This window comes from Callithrix jacchus, chromosome 21 (assembly GCF_049354715.1).
Source record: "Callithrix jacchus isolate 240 chromosome 21, calJac240_pri, whole genome shotgun sequence".
Classification (NCBI taxonomy): domain Eukaryota; kingdom Metazoa; phylum Chordata; class Mammalia; order Primates; family Cebidae; genus Callithrix; species Callithrix jacchus.
The window spans coordinates 48408251-48429571 of NC_133522.1; the positions used below are offsets into that span (position 1 = coordinate 48408251).

The 21321-nt window shown below is 49.6% G+C and overlaps 1 protein-coding gene and 1 long non-coding RNA gene across 12 annotated transcripts in view; one reads left to right on the top strand and one right to left on the bottom strand.

Moving 5' to 3' along the window:
• The window catches only part of SLC37A1 (solute carrier family 37 member 1), a 91477-nt gene extending 86046 nt beyond the window's left edge, over positions 1-5431 (top strand). For all 10 annotated transcript variants that reach the window (XM_054248918.2, XM_078358784.1, XM_054248909.2 and 7 more), the window contains one exon: positions 4645-5431. In XM_054248918.2, the coding sequence (XP_054104893.2) occupies positions 4645-4929 (285 nt within the window). In that variant the 3' untranslated portion in view covers positions 4930-5431. The remainder of the gene's footprint in view (positions 1-4644) is intronic.
• A 152-nt stretch (positions 5432-5583) lies between these two features.
• Positions 5584-21321, bottom strand: part of LOC144580699 (uncharacterized) — a 47373-nt gene continuing 31635 nt past the window's right edge. The window contains exons 2-4 of one of the 2 annotated variants that reach the window (XR_013530700.1): positions 8975-9139; positions 8280-8442; positions 5584-8034 (exon numbers count right to left, since the gene is read on the bottom strand). This is a non-coding gene — a long non-coding RNA (uncharacterized LOC144580699). Of the gene's footprint in view, positions 8035-8279; positions 8443-8974; positions 9149-21321 lie in introns of both variants that reach the window. The other variant, XR_013530699.1, reaches the window with a different exon arrangement.

Consider the following 21321-nt stretch of genomic DNA (forward strand, 5'->3'; position numbering starts at 1 on the left):
CTGGACAGCTACCAACAGCCTGCATTTCCTGCTTCAGATCTGCCCCACCATTTAAGCTTTCATTTTCATCTTATCTCGTTTTTTTTTTTTGTTTTTTTTGAGAGACAGGATGTCTCACTCTGTCACCCCAGGCTGGAGTACAGTCGCACCATCTCAGCTCACTGCAACCTCTGCCTCCCAGGTTCAAGTGATTCTCCTGCCTTAACCTTAACAGCTGGGATTACAAGCGTGTGCCAACACGCCCAGCTAATTTTTGTTGTAGAGACGGGTTTCACGATGTTGGCCAGGCTAGTCTCGAACTCCTGGTCTCAAACAATCCACCCTCCTCAGCCTCCCAAAGTGCTGGGTAACAGGCGTGAGCCCAGCCTTGCTATGTATTTTTAAACAGATTACTGGATCCTACCATCGCACCCAAACAATGCTGCTGTGTCACACGGCCTTTCTCCAGCCTCCTGTACTGTGAGCAAAGATGGCCAGGCTTCTCCACTTTCCAGATGAATGAAGCCACTGCCGCCCCAACAGCCCACGTGACTTCACGCGGCAGTGGCCCCAGGTTTAGGGCCTGATCAGAACCCTCGGGAAGCTGGTTCTGCCTGGTAGCCGAGCCCACAGCAGGAGGGAGAGAGCCCTGCCTGGCCTGTCCCCAGGTGATCACACGCATGCCACCGGGACAAGGCAGGAGGGTGGACCCTTGAGAGAGAACCAGGCCACAAGTGCTCTGTCCTCTGGCGTCCCCTCTATAAATCCCCTCGCCTCATACTGAAGGAGGAGAGAAATGAGTAAGAATTGAAGTTACCACTAATTTTATTTTTAGAAACTGCAGTATGAAATGAAGAAAAATGAATGTCTCCAGACGGCTGAGAGGGGGAAATGATAAACCTGTGCCCCCAAGTTATATGAAATGCAAAAAAAACCCCAAGTGCCAATGACTCAGAGGAGCTGGGGTGGGATTCAATCAGGATGGGAACTCCTGGAGGGCCTCCACTCGGTGGCAGGTCGATGGCCCTGCCGGCACCCTGCAGGAGAGACCCAGCTCTCTTCCGAATCCTCCCCAGCCATTTGCAAGTGAGCATGGGAAGCAGGCCAGGCTGAGCACATCCAGCGTTCCCAAACCATGCTGGAACCGAAATAGAGGACCGCCGCCTGGATTGGGATCCTCAGAGCAGGGTGTTGGAGGGAACGCTGAGTGCTCTCAGGCATGAGCGTGTCCCTGCCCAGGCTTGCTGCAGCCTGTGAGCCGAGGGTTGCCACCATCCGGACACCACCCTGCGCAGTGGAGTGGGGTAGGGCAGGACCGAGACGGCGTCTGCCCTCCAGACCACCTTGCAGGCCCAGGCTGTGGGACTCAGTCCCCTCACCCTGGGCGTGGATCCAGCAGGCCTGCCCCCTCGAGTCCTCTAAGGCAACCACATCTCTACAGTCCTCGGTGCGAGTCACTGATGCCTTCTGCCAAGTATTTCCAATTCTCGTCCCTTCCAGGCTCCTGCAGCAATTCCACTCCCAGCCTCCTAGCATGTTGGCCTGCATTCTGACACGTGTCCCTTCTGGGCTGGGCATGGATCACGTGGCAGAGCCCTTTCCCCTTGGCCATGGGGACTGGCACGGTCCGACACGTCAGCTGCTGGGTGAGCCTGGTCCAGGAGTGGCAGCATGAGGCAGAGTCCCCAGCCCAGTAGCCCCCCAGTAACCGGGTAGCCAATGTGACAGGACGGCCATGGGGAGGCCGAGATGGTGCTTGGAGGGCAGTGGTGGCTCATTTACGACACTGTGCCCGTGACGCTGTGGGAAGCCCATCGCACACCTAACAAAACCACAGCTCCGGAGGAGGGGCCTTGGTAGTAACGTGCTGATTGCCTTTGGATTGCGTTAGAAGATATTCTAAGGAAATGAGGCACTCAGAAAATAATTCTGTGGTTTGTAAGCTGGGATGAAAAAGAACGGAGGGTTAAATTCAGGAACGTGCCGGGCACGGTGGCTCAAGCCTGTAATCCCAGCACTTTGGGAGGCCGAGGCAGGTGGATCACAAGGTCAAGAGATCGAGACCAGGCGGGTGGATCACGAGGTCAACAGATCGAGACCATCCTGGTCAACATGGTGAAACCCCGTCTCTACTAAAAATTACAAAAAAATTACCTGGGCATGGTGGCGCGTGCCTGTAATCCCAGCTACTCAGGAGGCTGAGGCAGGAGAATTGCCTGAACCCAGGAGGCGGAGGTTGCGGTGAGCCGAGATCGCGCCATTGCACTCCAGCCTGGGTAACAAGAGCGAAACTCCGTCTCTAAATAAATAAATAAATAAATTCAGGAATGTGCTGGACCAGACAGAAGCTTCTCCAACACTGACAGCAAAATGGTAAAATGGAGAGAGAGATGCCTGAAGCAACAGCAGCCAGGAAAGCTCAGCATCTTCAAGAGGGAAATCAAGGCACAGCCTCACATCCATTTCCAGCACATCTCTTAAGAAAAACTCAGATCTTTTTTTTTCTCATTCTACACAGAAGGCTTCTGTGACCTTTCTTCCCACCAGCAAGCAAGCAGTCAGCTCTACAGCAGACACTGGCAGGGTGTCCTGTAATTCCATCCTGACACTGTCTACCTGGAGAGAGCTCAGATCCCACAGGATGAGGGCTCTGTCCCCACGACTGCCCCTCTCCCACTTCAGACACCAGTTGCAAGTCTGGGCCTCTGGAACTTCCGACCAACTGGCTACAAAACAGGGTTCCCACAACCCCATCTTCAGGTTCGATGAATTTGCTAGAGCAGCTCACAGAACTCAGGGAAACACTTATGTTTACCAGTTTGTTATAAAAGACATTGCAAAAGACACAGATGAAGAAACACATAGGGCAAGGCACGGGGGAAGGGGCACAGCACTTCCGAGGCCTCCCCAGGGCCCAGCTCCAGGAGCCTCCATGTGGTCTATGCTCAGCTCTCCTGAAGAGCCCTGTCATGGAGACTCATGGGATAGGCGCGGTTGACAACCATGTAGAAATCTGAATAGACCAAAGGGATGTGGTCTTAAACCCAGCGAGGCTGCCTGGTCATATTCCTCTTGGCTTTTCTGGGCAGCGTTCCCTCCTCCAAGGTGTGGGGCAGGACACCCTCTAGACTGAGGAGCTTATGACCCACAAGCAGATTAGAGTTCTGCCTCGGACAAGTGAAAAGAGGGAAAAAGGTTAGGAAGAGAGATTCCATTTTTTGTAACAAGGGCTGTGGGAGTTACAGCAGCCAGGAACTAGGGACAAAACTCCCATACGTCTACGTACATATACATATATGTACATATATATACATATATGTATATATACGCATATACATATATATACGCAGATATATACATATATGTATATATATACACACATATATATATACACATAGTCATGTGTGGATTGATGAACATTTAGTGACCAGAGCTCTTAGGAAACTTAACCCTATCTCAGTAACGTTAACCCTTACATATATATATACTTATATGTGTATATATACATATATTATGTACATATATAAATAAAACAATATCACAGTGTCTGAATGGACCAAGGTGAATCATGTCAGGTGGATGCAATGGCTCGGGAGAAACAGATAAAGGGTATGATATTCCCACGTAAGCGCTGTAGCCTCAAGAGGCCTGCAGTCATCTCTCTCCATAATTTCAGTAAGAAGCCAAACAAACAGCATTTTCAAGAGGATGGAAACACCAAAGAACCTATAAACCTGGAATAAAATCATTGATTATCATTATCTGCAGCAGTTTGTGTTCTAAAAAGTCACTGTGAACTCGGAATTAGAGAAGAACGAGCCATGCTCCTAGAAGAAAGACAGGGTTAAGGTTCCTGAGAGCTCCACTCACTACATTTTCATCAGTCCACACATGACCTTGTTTTATGTGTGTTTCTGTTTGAAGACACCTGTGTAACGTTATTGACTCATTAACATTGAAGCTTCGCTAAGATGCCTTTTTTCTCTGTCTGGCGCATGGCTGCCGGCTTCCCTGTGCTTAGGACCACTTCAGCACAACGCTTGGGCCATCTTACACAGCAAAACCACGACACACAAAAACAATGGCACTAAGGACACCATGGAAAGACCCATGTTTACAGGATGAGCTGGAACGAGAAGGCAGAGTGTCACTGTGTCCGACTGTCCGATCTCAGCTGGGAACATGTGCTTCTCATGTCTCAAACTTGCCCCTCCCTGTGTATGTCCAGTGACTCAGAGTGCCCCAAGTATTGATGTGGGGGTTACAAATACATATTCCCCAGCAGGTGAATTCACAGAGTGTATTTGTGATTGCTTGAGAACGTAAGAATAACCTAAGGCTCCCATTCTTTGAGGAGTGGCAGACAGGCCAAGAAAGTGGGACTCTCCAGTGCCTGGGGTGCAGGTGGCCCAGGGGACAGAGCAAAGGAAGGGCCAGCTGCCACCACTGAAAACACAGACTGGGGCCTGCCTAGGAAGGACAGCCAGGGCCACATCAAGGAGCGTCCTCCACCATGCTGGGACCTCAGGATGGCCACACTCCATGGTTGCCACAAGCCTGCCATTCTGCCCCTCTCTGAATGGCGGCTGGTTGCTATCATCCCTGCTCCAGCATTTCGTAGTAAAGGGGTAGGAGAAGTGAATGACTTGTCTTTCCATTTCATAGGTCTCCAGTCCAGAAAGGGTCCTTCCAGACCCGCTGAGGACCACTGGGCACCACCCACAAAGGAAAGACCACGTAGATCACCAGGGCAGCCATAGACTTGGGGCAGGACTGGCAGGAACTTCAGGTGGGAGGGAGAGAGTGGACTTCATACGTGAGGGAAGAAGCTTGACCTTGGGATGGCCACGTGACGTCAGCCCTGCTCAGTTACTTCTGGTTTCTCTACTCTGGAAGGGTGGCAGAGCTGCAGGCAGGTCCCCAGGAAACAGACTTGGAGACAGAGCCTAGCAGGCAAGAGGCTCATCGGGAAGTTCCCTTGGGGTCAATGGCCATGGAAAGGAGACAGCAGAGGATAGCACAGCGAGAAAGGACAGCAGCCTTGGACCCCCATGGAGAGAGAGAACCGGCTCATCGCGCTTGGCCTAAACAGTCGTGCCTGACCTTCCCCAGGGGTTGCTCAGGTCTGCTCTGCAGCAGGTGCTCTCTGGGAGTGGCTGCCTGCTTCGCACAGACCTTTGCACCTCCACCCACTCCCCATGTCCACCCCATGCCTCAGCCCTGACTGCTCCACTCTCCACATCTCTCGCATTCTGGGTCAGGGTTCAGCTGGCAAAGTTGTTGGCCATTGCCCCTGGGGTCAGAGATCTTCTAACCTCACAGCCACGTACACAGAGGGGATGACCACCGGGAGAGTGTTCCCTCATCACCTTCTGTATCAGTCCATTCTAACATTGCTGTAAAGATACTACCCAAGGCTGTGTAATTCATAAAGAAAAGAGGTTTCATTGACTCACAGTGCTGCACAGCTAAGGATGTCTCAAAAAACTAGTCCTGGTGGAAGGGGACACAGGCACATCTCACATAGTGGCAGGTGAGAGAGAGAAGTGCAAGGAGGAGAAACGCCAGACACTTGCAAACCATCAACTCTCACAAGAACAGCATGGAGGAACCACCCCCATGATCCAGTCACCTCCCACCAGGTCTCACCCTCATCACCTGGGGATCACAGTTCAAGATGAGATTTGGGTGGGGACAGAGCCAGAGCATCAGAGCATATCCCCCTCCTTAAAGGGCAGCCTGGTGAGGCTGGAGTGTGGCAGTCAGGTGATTTGGGCTGGCCCCACAGGCAGAGCAGACATGTCCATGAACTGAGGCCAGGCTTGTCCCTCCCTCCTCAGTTCACTGGAAGGTTCCTCCACTGGGGGTACAGGGACTGCTGTGGAGGGTGGCAGGGTACTGGGTGGCTGCTGCAGCTTAGCGTCCTCCCCTGCTGCTGCCACACGCTCACTGCCACCTGTGAGGGGCTATTTCTGAGTCCTCAAGCTTACAACCCGGGGGCATGGTAGAATAGAGTCCAGCTGATCTAAGCAGGTCCACGAGCATGACCAGCTAGTCCATCACCCCAGATGCCAGGAGCACACCAGCAGGGACTTTGCACAATTCTGACACAGAGGTTTGCCATAAACACACAGGGCTGCTTTCCCACATCTGATACCTCTCATAACTCAGGGTCTGAGCAGCGGCAGGGCCTGAGTCACAGGGCTGCCCGCACGGCAGCCTCGACCTGCTGCAGGCTCAGGGAAGGCCAGCAGCTTCTCATGTCAGTGGTGCATAGGCTGGATGGTCTTCCCGGATGTGGACTGCGCTGCCTCCAGAAGGCATTCTGGCAGTGTCTGTCTCTCGTGGTCGTGGGAGATGCATAATGCAATAATTGGCTCTTTGCTGTGGCTGGGAGGTCCATTATGCTCCTACCCCCCCCACCACCCCCGCCAAGAGTGCTATTAGTGGCAGTTCCCAGAATCTCTGTAGGATTTGTCTGCCGGTTGCAGGCACTCAGGTGTCTTACCAAACTCCCAATGTTAGCACCCGAGGTGGGCAGATTGCCTGAGGTCAGGAGTTTGATACCATCCTGACCAACATGGCAAAACCCCATCTCTACTGAAAATACAAAAATTAGCTGGGTGTGGTGGTGGGTACCTGTAATCCCTGCTACTAGGGAGGCTGAGGTGGGATAATCACTTGAACCTGGGAGGTAGAGGTTGCAGTGAGCTGACATCACGCCACTGCACTCCAGCCTGGGCGACAAGAGTGAAACTCCATCTCAAAAAAACAAAACAACAACCACAGAAACACACACAAGTACATACCTCATGGTTCTGGCAAGATCAAGGCAGATTCGGTGAACCCCCACTTTCTGGCTCAAAGATGGTGTCTTCTTGCTGTGGCCTCACATGGCAAAAAGAGGGTGAGGGGTTTCTCTCTAGGGTCTCTAATGCCATTCATGAGGGCACCACTCCCAAGACCTAATCACTTCCCAAAGGCCCCTCGTCCTAATGCCACCACCTCAGGGGTTAGGGTTCCAACATGAGAATTCGGAGAGACACAAGCATGCACTTCACAGCACAGGTGTGCTTTTACCTCTCCTGCCCTCAGTGAGCTGTGCCGATGGCCTTTCCTACGGTGAGCCCTGGCCTACCCAGGATACCACCGCTGGGAGCGAAGCTGGTGCTTTTCTCACCAATGCACGTCATGTGCCTTTGGTTCATGGTGAGATCTCCAGGACTTCCCATGGACTGTAAGCATCTGGTAGGTTTGGGGTCTCACATAGCATACCCACTCCAGCAAGCCTCCTTCAAAGCCTTGGAAGAAGAGATTACTTCCTGTCTGCCATCTGCCGTGACGGCTCTGAGCACAGAGAACTGCCCTCTGAAAATGCTTCATCAAGGGAACTGAGACATAGGCTGGATAAGGAAGAGCATTTAGTTTCTGGAAAACTTAATTGCTAGTACAGAGACCTTGCTCTGCGGTGGGCAGGTCTACGCAGACCTGCCCCAAAATCCAAGGAAGCTGAGAGGCAGAAGAAAGGCTTGCCAAATCCAGTTTCTCAGAAACAAACATTTTATAGGAACTCATGAACAGAAACCATGTCTGTAACCTCCCAGTGGGTTCGTTTTTCCTGCTGCCCAGATAGAGCCAATTAATCGAGGCGGGGGAATTGCAATAGGGAGAGAGATTTACACACAAGAGCCCGCTAAGCAGAAGGCTGCAGTTTTATTATCACTCATATCAGCCTCCCCGAGAATTGGGGGGCTGAGGGTTTTTAAAGACAGTTTGGGGCCGAGTGCGGCGGCTCATACCTGTAATCCCAGCACTTTCAGAGGCCAAGGGGGTTCAGATCACTGGAGGTCAGAACTTTGAGACCAGCTTGGCCAACATGGTGAAACCCCATCTCTATTAAAAATACAAAAATAGCCAGGCATGGTGGCGTGTGTGCCTGTAATCCCAGCTACTCAGGAGGCTGAGGCAGGAGAATCACTTGAACCCAGGAAGTGGAGATTGCGGTGAGCTGAGATCATGTCACTGTACTCCAGCCTGGTGACAGAGAAAGACTGTCTAAAAAAAAAAAAAAAAAAAAAAAGACAGTTTTGGGGGCAGGGTAGCGGGGTGGCTAGGCAGCAGGTGCTTGCTGCTGATTGGCGGTAGGTGCAATCACAGGCATGTGGGAAATGGTTCTCCTGCATGCTGAGTTGCTTCTTGGTGGGGCAACAGGAGTGGTTGGTAGGCTCAGGTGGAGCCATCAGTGAGTGGGGCCAGGGGAGCTATGAGTGTTAGGCGTGCAAAGAGACCCAAACGGATACCTCAAAGGCCAGTCCTGGGTTTTGCAATAGTGGTGCTGTCTGCAGGAGTAGTCGGAGAAGTTGTGTGTCTTGTGACCTCCAGAATTGCGGCTGGCAATTGTCTCTGTCCACCTCTGCAGAACTCAGGCTCCTCTCTCCTCCTAGCCCGGTGGTCTCTCGTCAGCTTTACAAAGACAGTTGAGTTTTGGGAAGGGACTATTATTACTTACACTATAAATGTCTCCCGGAGTTAGCTTGACCCAAGCCCAGGAATAATTAAGGGCAGCTTGAAGTCCAAGGCAAGATGGGAGTTGCCCGGATCAGATCCCCTTCACTGCCGTGATTTTCTGTCAGACTTTTTGCAAAGGTGGTTTGAGGTTTGTGCCTCGGGTAGTGAGACTAGATGGTCGGTGGCCCTGGGTAAGGAGGTGATGGGTAAATGCCTGCCACCTCCTTACCCAGGGCTTATACCACAGAGGAGGAGTATATGTGATTCAGAAGGGATGTATAAGACCACTGAGGCATGATAACATCAAGGCTGTCTGATCTAAGGGCAGGATTTATGGCACCTGCTCTTACACAAGGAACAGCAGATAAACTGGAAATCTTAGAGGCCTTCCCGGAACTGTGGTTAATCAGAAGCCAGCATGGCTGATTAGCTTCCATGATGGAGCTGCTGTGGCCTCCACACTCCACCCCCGTAATCCAGCTCTTACAATCTAAGGTGCCCTCCTCTTCCACGATGGTCCCTGAGCCTTTAGGGAGGGTGCTGGTACTGTCTGAGTAGCAGTGCACTGGCAACGGAAAACAGCTCAGCAGGATTCCACACGGGGGAGCTTCACGGGCTCTGCTGCTTCTCTCTAGTCATCAGGTGCTAAGCCCTTGGTTTTCTCCGAAGAAGTAAACAATGAGAGATACATAAGATTAATAATTTGCACACCGGATTACAGTAAGAAAAGAATTTGTGTGCCAGACGACAAAGAACTTATTCCATTAAGGAGCCAGCAAAAAGCCTCATGAAAAAAATTAAAACAAGCTCTGTTCTAAAGACTTCTTGTATCCGAGAAATAATCCAAGATTCACCAGGCTGTGGGCAAATAATAAAAACTCAAACACAATGATTGGGGCTAGAGTCTAAATTTTTCTCTCTCCAATCGCTTGAATCTGGGAGGTAGAGGTTGCAGTGAGCCGAGATGGCACCACCGCACTCCAGCCTGGGCAACGTAGTGAGACTCTGTCTCAGAAATAAATAGATAATAGCAAAGACCTGGAACCAACCCAAATGTCCATCAGTGATAGACTGGACAAAGAAAATGTGGCACATACACACCGCGGAATACTGCGCAGCCATAAAAAACGATGAGTTCGTGTCCTTTGTAAGGACTTGGATGAATCTGGAAATCATCATTCTCAGCAAACTGACCCATGAACAGAAAGCCAGACACCGTATGTTCTCACTCATGGGTGAGTGTTGAACAACGAGACCATGTGCACTCAGGGACAGGAGCATCACACACAGGGGACAGTTGGGGGGGTAGGGGAGAGACAATGGGGGTGGGGAGGGAGGGGAGGGTGGAGAGGGATGAGGTGGGGAGAAATGCCAGATATAGTATGCACCTAAAGTAAAATAAATAAATTATTTTAAAAAATAATAAATAAATAGATAAATAAATAAAATTTTCTCCCTCCAGTTTCCTCATCTCTATCAAGGATAAATTATAGTAGGACCAATATATATGCAAAATAAACTTTGGCCACATTATACATGGCCTGGTTATCTGCATAAAATGTAGTAAGTGACCAACTCTATAGGTTCCTACTAAATGGGCTCTGCTGGAACTTTCACAAGAATTTTAAAAGCCTTGAGGCCAGAATCCAAGCCAAGGATTCAACATTACACTGCGCTTATAATCCCTGTGCAAATTCTGCTCTTCTCGAGGTCCCAAAGTATCTTGAGTTTCCTGGGCCCGTTAGAAAGTGACATTCTTTACGTACTACAGGTGAGAAATCTTGTAAGGGAATCATTTAGACAAAGGCACCAGGCCAGTCCTTCCAAGGGCCTTTTTATTGGCTCCAAAGTCAAGCTCAATTTCTCAGTCCAGTCGTGTCTGAAAACATGCATTCCAAGCAAAGCCTTAATCAAATAGCCAGTGTCTCTGTGTCCTGTTCAGTAAGAAAGTAGATTTTTACTGAACTTATGCAAATAATTATGTTGCCATAAAATCAGAATACTCACAAATAATTTTCAAGTTTTTGATAACTACAAAAGAGAGAGGGGCACATTTTGCTCAGAAAAATACATTTCACTCAGGCGGGCACAGTGGCTCACGCCTGCCATCCCACCACTTTGGGAGGCCAAGGTGGGTGAATCATTTGATGGCCAACGTGGTGAAACCCTGGCTCTACTAAAAATAAAAACGTTAGCCCGGCATGGTGGCAGGTGTCTGTAATCCCAGCTACTTGGGAGGCTGAGGTAGGAGAACTGCTTGAAGTGGGACCCGGGAGGCGGAGGTTGCAGTGAGTTAGGATCTCGCCACTGCACTCCAGCCTGGGTTATGGAGTGAGAATCTGTCTCAAAAAAGAAGAAGAAGAGGAAGAGGAAGAAGAGCTGTATGCATGCCCATCTGAGGCTTTCTTCCCTTTCCTGTGATGTGCCCCTGGAAAGTCGCACTCCACCATTTTGTCTCTCAATGCACATGGCGGGGAAGTTGCTTCTCCCTGGTGCCTGCATTCAATGAACACTTTAGTGCAACAGGAGTGGACCATCTGGAAATGCCCTCTCGCTGGTGCCAGCTGCCAATTTATCCCGGTTAGAGAGGCAATGTGAACATTGCCAAACCACCACCTGAGATTCCCAGTGGGTAGGGGAAGAACTCTCTCCTGCCCCCGCTCATGAGTGTCTAACTAAACCAGTAACAGTCTCAGAAACTTCTCTTTTCAACCCCTAGACCATTTTCCCCTCTCTTGTAAAAAAAATTTAGGCTCCCAGCAGGGGTTGGTCCTGCTGTGCACATTTAACCCCGGCTGTGCCCTCTTGTGCACATTTAATCTTATCTGTGTCAGCAATGCCCTAGGTGAGTACTGTTCAGCTTTCTCATTGCAATCTTTGCCCTCTGATTTTTTTAAATTTATCCATTCTGGGATAAACACAGAAAACTGCTTTGGGGCCCTTTAACATTGTGGGGCCAGTGGAGGCTTCCTTTGGTTCACCCAAATTTTGACAGTGTTGTATTAAGACCTTTGTTTTGGCTGGGCATGGTGGCTCACGCCTGTAATCCCAGCACTTTGGAAGGCCAAAGTAGGTGAATCACTTGAGGTCAGGAGTTTGAGACCAGCCTGGTCAACATGGGGAAATCCTGTCTCTACTAAAAATACAAAAATTAGCCTGGAATTGTGGCAGGAGCCTGTAATCCCAGCTACTCGAGAGGCTGAGGCAGGAGAATCACTTGAACCCAGGAGGCGGAGGTTGCAGTGAGCTGAGATTGTGCCACTGCTCTCCAGCCTGGCAACAGAGCAAGACTAAATCTCAAAATAATAATAATAATAAACCCTTTATTTTAACTCCATCAATTTCCATTTTATTTTGTTGCTGAAAAAAGTCAAACTCTAGAATATTTGAAGAGATTTATTCTGAGCCAAATCTGAGTGACCATGGCCTGTGAGGCAGCCCTCGGGAGGTTCCTGAGAACATGTGCCCAAGGTGGTCGGGGCACAGCTTGGTTTTATACATCTTAGGAAGGCATGAGACATCAATCAAATACATTTAAGAAATACATTGGTTTGGTTCAGAGAGGCAGGACGACCCAAAGTGGGGCCTTCCAGACTGTAGGTAAATTTCAACATTTTCTGGTTGATTTGGTTGAGGTTACCTGAAGACCTGGGATCAATGGAAAGGAATGTTTAAGTTAAGATAAAGGATCATGGAGAGCAAGTTTTATTGTGCAGAGAAATCACTCAGATAGCGGACACCAGAGAGAGCAGGTTGTCAAATGTTTCTTACTGGACCTAAAAGGGTGCCTGGCTCCTAGCTGATTATCTCCTGGATCTGGAAAAAAAGGAAGAAAAACAAAGGGGGAAGGGGGTTTTCTATAGAATGTGGATTTTTCGAGAGAGATCCAAGATGGCCGTCTAGCAGCAGCTCAGGGTTGCAGCTCCCAGTGAAGGCGCAGGGAGTGAGTGGACCCCAGACTTCCAGATGAATTTTTGTGGCTTACGGACCAGGAGATTCCCAGCGGAGGAGCCCCACGGGTCGCCAGCGCGACTCTTTTGTCCGGCGTGGCTGTTTTGCTGGCATCCTGGCATGGCGGTGCTCAGTGCGGAGTAGGTGGGACTGGGTGCCCTTTTAGTCGGCATTTGGAGCTCCGAGAAGGCAGAGTCGCCCATTCAGCTGATTGGGAGGGAGACTGGAGCCAGGAGCCAGACCGGGAGATTCCGGGGCAGAAAGACGCCAGGAATCTCAGCACTGCTGTTTCAGCCGGCGCCGTCGACACACGGGAGATTGCATAGGCCGACTGGGGCAACTGGGAGAGAATCGACCATTCAATTAGGAAAAGAAAAATAGGGGGCTCCGAGGCGGGGAGCCAGGTGATGGGGCTCGGCTGGTCCCACCCCCACAGAAAGACAGCAATGGGAAATGCTGATGGTTGAGAGTTTCACAGCAAGCACAGCTGAACCCGGGAAGGTCCAGCTCTGTGGGGAGGGGCGTCTGTGAAGGAAAACAAAGAAACAGAAATAACATCACCACCAACAAGCTGGACGTCCACTCAGAGACACAACCTGAAAGTCAGCAATTACAAAGATGACAGGTGGATAAATCCACAAAGATGGGAAGAAACCAGGGCAAAAAGGCTGAACACATCCAAAATCAGAATGCCTCTCCTCCTTCAGGGGATCCAAGCTCCCATCAGCAAGGGAACAAGGCCTGATGGAGAACGAGTGTGATGAATTCTCAGAATTAGGCTTCAGAAGGTGGATAATAAGAAACTTCTGTGAACCAAAAGAATATGTTTAACCCAATGCAAAGAAACTAAGAATCTTTAAAAAAGGTTTGACGAAATGCTAACGAGAATAGACAATTTAGAGAGGAATATAAGTGAATTAATGGAGCTGAAAAACACAACACGAGAACTTCACAAAGCATGCACAGGTTTTAACAGTTAAATTGATCGAGCAGAAGAAAGGATATCAAAGGTCAAAGATCAACTCAGTGAAATAAAACGAGAAGACAACATTAGAGAAAAAAGCACAAAAAGGAATGAACAAAGTCTCCAAGAAATGTGGGACTATGTGAAAAGGCCTAATCTATGTTTGATAGGTGTACCTGAATGTGACGAAGAGATTGAATCCAAGCTGGAAAATATTTTCAGAATATTATTCAGGAAAACTTTCCCAACCTAACAAGGCATGACAGTATTCAACTCCAGGTAATACAGAGAACACCACAAAGATATTCCTCAAGAAGAGCAACCCCAAGGCACATAATCGTCAGATTCACCAGGGTTGAAATGAAGGAGAAAATGCTAAGGGCAGCCAGAGAGAAAGGTCGGGTTACCCACAAAGGGAAGCCCATCAGACTTACAGCAGATCTCTCAGCAGAAACCCTACAAGCCAGAAGAGAGTGGGGGCCAATATTCAACATCCTTAAAGAAAAGAACTTTCAACCCAAAATTTCAAATCCAGTCAAACTAAGCTTCACAAGCAAAGGAAAAATAAAATATTTTGTGAACAAGCAAGTACTTAGAGATTTCATCACCACGAGGCCTGCTTGACAAGAGCTTCTGAAAGAGGCACTACACATAGAAAGGAACAACCAGTATCAGCCTTTCCAAAAATATATCAAAAAGTTAAGAGCATCAACATAATGAAGAATTTACATCAACTAATGGGCAAAACAGCCAGTTAGCATCAAATGGCAGTATTAAACTCACATATATTATTACTAATCCTAAATTTAAATCGACTAAATCCCCCAATCAAAAGACACAGATAGGTAGATTGGATGGAAATCAAAACCCATCGGTATGCTGCATCCAGACCCATCTCACATGCAAGGATACACAAAGACTCAAAACAAAGGGATGGAGGAAGATTTCCCAACCAAATGGAGAGCAAAAATAAATAAATAAATAAATAGCAGGAGTTGCAATTCTTGTCTCTGATAAAATAGACTTTAAAGCAACAAAGAACAAAAAAGACAAAGAAGAACATTACATAATGGTAAAAGGATCAATGCAACAAGAAGAGCTAACGATCCTAAATATACACGTACCCAATACAGGAGCACCCAGATACATAAGACAAGTTCTTAATGACTTATAAAGAGACTTAGACTCCCATTAATAATGGGAGACTTTAACATCACATTGTCAATATTAGACAGATCGACAAGACAGAAAATTAACAAGGATATCCAGGACTTGAACTCAGACCCGGAACAAGTAAAATCAATAAACATTTACAGAACTCTCCACCCCAAATCCACAAAACATACATTCTTCTCAGCACCACATCACACCTACTCTAAAAGTGACCACATAATTGGAAGTAAATCACTCCTCAGCACTTGCACAGCATCTCACAGGTTTAAATGAAATATTGATTGGCTGCTTGTTTGTTATTTTCCTCCCTTATTCCTTCATGTCTCCATTGTTAAGCACAATTATTGGCATAAAAGAGGTTTTCAATGCCCATTTTTAGACTGCATTCTAGCCTGGGCATAAAGCAATACTCCCGTTTCTCTTCCTCTTTCTTTCTCTCTTTTATTCTGTTTTTTTTTTTTTTCTTTATTTTTCGGGAAAAAATGAATGTGGATTTTTTCCCACAAGAGACTTTGCAGTACAATTTCAAGGTATGGCAGGGAAATATATTATGGGGTTGAGTTTTGGGGTAATGTTATGCCAGGGTCAGATTGAAAAGTCAGTCACAATATACAAGGTTAAATAAAACCCATCTGATGAGAATGTATGGTTTGGAGGGCATGACTCCCCAGACCCGTTAGGTAGGAATTTGGGCAAGATCAAAAATCAGAGCTCCATCCTTAATTCATTCCATTTCTCAGCAATCGTCTGAAGATTGCCGCCCTGCCGGGATAAACCCTTGACTCTCTCCTCTTTCCTCTTAGCTTCATCTGTCAAGTTTTAAAAATGTAATTACCTTTTTATTTTATTTTTAAATATTTATTTATTTATTGAGACGAAGCTTTGTTCTTTCACCCAGGCTGGAGTGAAGTGGCAAGATCTCAGCTCACTATAACCTCCATCGTGGGTTCAACAATTCTCCTGTCTCAGCCTCCCGAGGAATTGGGATTATAGGTGCCCACTAACATGCCCAGAAATTTTTTTTTTTTTGTATTTTTAGTAGAGATGGGGTTTCACGATGTTGGCCAGGCTGGTCTGGAACTCCTGACCTCAGGTGATCCACCCGCCTTGGCCTCCCAAAATGGAGACCCTTCCACATAAGCTGCGGTCTTCTCCAAAGGGTTACTCTCTGTGGAAAGGGAGCCACCCACCCCCAGGTGATGTCCACAGCGGTGACTGATGACAGTCCCTACCTGGCCTCCTTGCCGAGGTGGGGGACGAACTCCTACATCCCTCACTCTGGAACTTGCCTGTGGGCCAGATGGGGCGAGCCTCAGCTGAGACCATGTCCTGCTTTCCTGTCCTGTCCTGCCCACCCTGCCTCCCCTGAGCCTCTGCTGAGCCTGTCGGTAGGGAGCTCCTTGCTGGGGAATCTCACGTCTAGAGAAGGCAGCTTGAGACACCGCGGCCGTGGGTGCGCACTGAGCCACTTTTCCTGAAATAGGGATGGATTTATATTGATCTTGCCACATCTTTCTACTGTTTCCTCTAAGGTGCAAATATTTTTAAAAACAGCTGTGGCTAGTGACGTCTCACATGGTCTCAGAATCATTCCAGGTGCAGAGAAACCCCATATGTGGAACCCTGGCATAGGGAGGCCTTAGAAGTCGATGGCCAGAGAAGCTTCCAGGAAAGCGCCCAACACAGATGTTAAAAACCAGCACAAACCCTTCTCCCTCCCTGCCTCCATACCTCCCCACATCCCCCCAAGTGTTGCTGGGACTGACAGATGACAGAGCTCGCGCTCCCTCTGCTCCTCTGCTCTGCCACCCCCAGGATGTCAGAATGTGCCCCCCACACAGTTTCCCATAGATTCCACACCTCCAGCATCCGGTTCTCTCACCACAGAATCCCCAGCAGGAAGGAAGAAGACACAAAATGACATTTTCACATGACTTGGTTTTCTTATCACGGGAGAAAATATTTCCCAGAAAGGTTCCAGGTGCCTTCTCTGTGTCTCCTTGGAACCGGGTGACCTGCAGACTTCCAGCTCACTCACAGGGACAGGTGAACTGGGTAGGCATGGTTGGCTTGCACCAGAAAATAGTTCATCCTGGGGCTGGGGAAACCACTGCTTAAATAAAACAGGTTCCTTCCCAACAGCAGAGGGCCTGGAGCCAACTGCACCTGCCACCTCCACCCTTAGAGAATTAAACCAGCGCTGGAGTGGAGCGTCACCAGGTGGTGAGGGACCTTTGACAGTACCAAACTCAGGGTCAACGTTTAATATTTAACATAATGAACTGGTGGTTCACTGCCAGCACTAGAATTCCTTCATTCTCTGAACATTTGTTAAGTACTGATCACTGATATCTCAGACAGTACTGCAGACACGGTGGTCTTCATCCCGGCTCCTCAGGTGAGCAGTATTACCAATTACAGTCAGACAGTATTACAGACACGGTGGTCTTCATCCCGGCTCCTCAGGTGAGCAGTATTACCAATTACAGTCAGACAGTATTACAGACACGGTGGTCTTCATCCCGGCTCCTCAGGTAATTACAGTCAGACAGTACTGCAGACACGGTGGTCTTCATCCCGGCTCCTCAGGTGAGCAGTATTACCAATTACAGTCAGACAGTATTACAGACACGGTGGTCTTCATCCCGGCTCCTCAGGTAATTACAGTCAGACAGTACTGCAGACACGGTGGTCTTCATCCCAGCTCCTCAGGTAATTACAGTCAGACAGTACTGCAGACACGGTGGTCTTCATCCCGGCTCCTCAGGTAATTACAGTCAGACAGTACTGCAGACACGGTGGTCTTCATCCCGGTTCCTCAGGTGAGCAGTATTACCAATTACAGTCAGACAGTATTACAGACACGGTGGTCTTCATCCCGGCTCCTCAGGTGAGCAGTATTACCAATTACAGTCAGACAGTATTACAGACACGGTGGTCTTCATCCCGGCTCCTCAGGTGAGCAGTATTACCAATTACAGTCAGACAGTATTACCGACATGGTGGTCTTCATCCGGCTCCTCAGGTAATTACAGTCAGACAGCATTACAGACACGGTGGTCTTCATCCCGGCTCCTCAGGTGAGCAGTATTACCAATTACAGTCAGACAGTATTACAGACACGGTGGTCTTCATCCCGGCTCCTCAGGTGAGCAGTATTACCAATTACAGTCAGACAGTATTACCGACATGGTGGTCTTCATCCGGCTCCTCAGGTAATTACAGTCAGACAGCATTACAGACACAGTGGTCTTCATCCCGGCTCCTCAGGTGAGCAGTATTACCAATTACAGTCAGACAGTATTACAGACACGGTGGTCTTCAGCCCGGCTCCTCAGGTAATTACAGTCAGACAGTACTGCAGACACGGTGGTCTTCATCCCGGCTCCTCAGGTGAGCAGTATTACCAATTACAGTCAGACAGTATTACAGACACGGTGGTCTTCAGCCCGGCTCCTCAGGTAATTACAGTCAGACAGTACTGCAGACACGGTGGTCTTCATCCCGGCTCCTCAGGTGAGCAGTATTACCAATTACAGTCAGACAGTATTACAGACACAGTGGTCTTCAGCCCGGCTCCTCAGGTAATTACAGTCAGACAGTACTGCAGACACGGTGGTCTTCATCCCGGCTCCTCAGGTAATTACAGTCAGACAGTACTGCAGACACGGTGGTCTTCATCCCGGCTCCTCAGGTAATTACAGTCAGACAGTACTGCAGACACGGTGGTCTTCATCCCGGCTCCTCAGGTAATTACAGTCAGACAGTACTGCAGACACGGTGGTCTTCATCCCGGCTCCTCAGGTAATTACAGTCAGACAGTATTACAGACACGGTGGTCTTCATCCCGGCTCCTCAGGTAATTACAGTCAGACAGTACTGCAGACACGGTGGTCTTCATCCCAGCTCCTCAGGTAATTACAGTCAGACAGTACTGCAGACACGGTGGTCTTCATCCCGGCTCCTCAGGTAATTACAGTCAGACAGTACTGCAGACACGGTGGTCTTCATCCCGGCTCCTCAGGTGAGCAGTATTACCAATTACAGTCAGACAGTATTACAGACACGGTGGTCTTCATCCCGGCTCCTCAGGTGAGCAGTATTACCAATTACAGTCAGACAGCATTACAGACACGGTGGTCTTCATCCCGGCTCCTCATGTAATTACAGTCAGACAGTACTGCAGACACGGTGGTCTTCATCCCGGCTCCTCAGGTAATTACAGTCAGACAGCATTACAGACACGGTGGTCTTCATCCCGGCTCCTCGGATAAGCAGTATTACCAATTACAGAGTTGAGATGAAGGAAGGAAGCTTCCAAAGAAATAGAATTGAATAATGGCTCACTTATCTGGTGGTTTTCATCGGATACTCTGACCTTTATTAAAATGCGGCTGGTCAGTCAGTATCCAACATCCTCCTGTGGTGGGGAATCTCCTTCAGTTGGGGAACAGGGCCCCAAGTTTTGCCAGAAAAGCAGGAAAAGATGAGGTTCTTCCCTTCTCCCTGGAAGCTTAGATGTGGGTTTGTGGCTCTCAGCCAGACAACTTACTGAAATCTCTGTAAATACAGACACCTGTTTGAGGTTTTTGCCTGTATACACTCTCATGAATTCTCCGTGAGGTCCTGTCTGGGCATGAGGCCCCACGGTTTTAAAGACAGCAACTTACAGTAACTTAAAATGTTCGTTTTGCCTGGACCCACCATGACAGGAACGGAATTAACCTGAAGAGTGTTGCGGTGAGTGGTGTGAAGCGTAAATTGCCGGGAGCAAAGCCACGCAAAGGCGAGGAGCACCTGTGACTGCACCGCAGGAGGGGAGGGGGCCGGGGCTGTCTTCAGAGGTGGCTGCGCTGTGACGGTGTCTGCAGGCAACAGTGTTTCACAGACACTGGCGCGGGCGGTCTGACCGTGCTCACAATGCTGGGCCTGCCCTTTCCTCAGCTGGCTCTCTGGCTTGTCCTTAATTCTATGACTGCTGGTCATTCAAAGAAAGGTGTTTTCTGCCATTTCAAAACAGGAATCCAGGCCCATGTCCCTTCACCAGGGAGGATTCCCTGACTGTTCACCTAACAGGAGCTGCTGACTGGTGCACAGGGCTGGCACCCCCACCTGCACGCTGGGCAGGTACCCCGGGCTGTAGGTAGGGATGGTGCCCCCCACCAGCTGTACGCTGGGCAGGTACCCCTGGCTGTAGGTAGGGATGGTGCCCCCACCACCTGTACGCTGGGCAGGTACCCCTGGCTGTAGGTAGGGATGGTGCCCCCCACCACCTGCACGCTGGGCAGGTACCCCTGGCTGTAGGTAGGGATGGTGCCCCCCACCAGCTGTACGCTGGGCAGGTACCCCTGGCTGTAGGTAGGGATGGTGCCCCCCACCAGCTGTACGCTGGGCAGGTACCCCTGGCTGTAGGTAGGGATGGTGCCCCCACCACCCGTACGCTGGGCAGGTACCCCTGGCTGTAAATAAGGATGGTGCCCCCCACCAGCTGTACACTGGGCAGGTATTTCTGGCCGTAGGTAGGGATGGTGACCCTCACTAGTGCCCCAGCCCAGTTCGCCAGTTCCCATGACTATACAGGAGGCTGGAACCCCTAACTCTACCCCAGGACAAACCCTGACAATACAGCAGGCAGGTACCCTCTGATGGTAAACTGGGGTAGGATCCATCACTATACTCCAGGCAGGCACCTCTGTCAGCCGACAAACGGTGAGGTTCGTGAATTTGGGAAGGAGAGTTTTATTTCTTCTAAAGAGTTGCAGCCTGCACCGTGGCCATTCTGACAAACAGGGAAGTGTAGCCTCCAGCCAGAAGCCAGAAGTGAGCACCTCAAGGGAGGAGCAAAGGAAAGAGGAATTTACACACAGGGGGCGTGGCCGAATTATGTGTTCAAATATTTATACAAGGATGAATATTTATACACACATGTGCAACTGAGTTTTAGGCTTCTCGATGGGACCCATGTTCAAAAAAATGGCAGCATTAGGCTGAGCGTGGTAGCTCATGCCTGTAATCCCAGCACTTTGGGAGACTGAGGCAGGTGGATCACAAGGTCAGAAGTTCGAGACCAGCCTGGCCAACATGGTGAAACCCCGTCGCTAGTAAAAATACAAAAATTAGTTGGCCATGGTGGTGTGAATCTGTAATCTCAGCTATTTGGGAGGCTGAGGCAGGAGAATTGCTTGAACCCAGGAGGCAGAAGCTGCAGCGAGCTGAGACAGCGCCATTGCACTCCAGCCTGGGCGGCAGCAAGACTCCATGCCCCCCCAAAAAAAAGGCAGCGTTAGCAGCACCCGAGGGTGGAGTGTTCTGTCCTCTGACACCAAAAGGTGAAGCCGAGGGCAGGAAACCCTCGCCGGGCATCCTCTGCAGGCTGTCTGGGTCCACTCCGCGGTCTCTCGTCAGGCAGGAATGCTGGTCGGTTGCTTGTTGAAACCACGCAAGGGCACGGCGGCTTCCAGCGGTTGGTGGATGTCAGGAAGGAGTCTGCTGTGTTTAGCCCTCGGGAAAGAGGTTAACGACAGGGGGCGGGGCTAACGAGGTATGTCCGACCTCCCAGCCCAGCAGGGCCAACTCCGGTTCCCCAGAGTTCCTTTGGGCCGAGAAGAGGCCTGTTCAGTCAGTTGGCAGACAGGATGTCATCTTTCTCACCCCGACTGTACACCAGGCAGGTACCCCTGACCACATCCCAGGCAGGTACCCCTGACCACATCCCAGGCAGGTACCCCTGACCACATCCCAGGCAG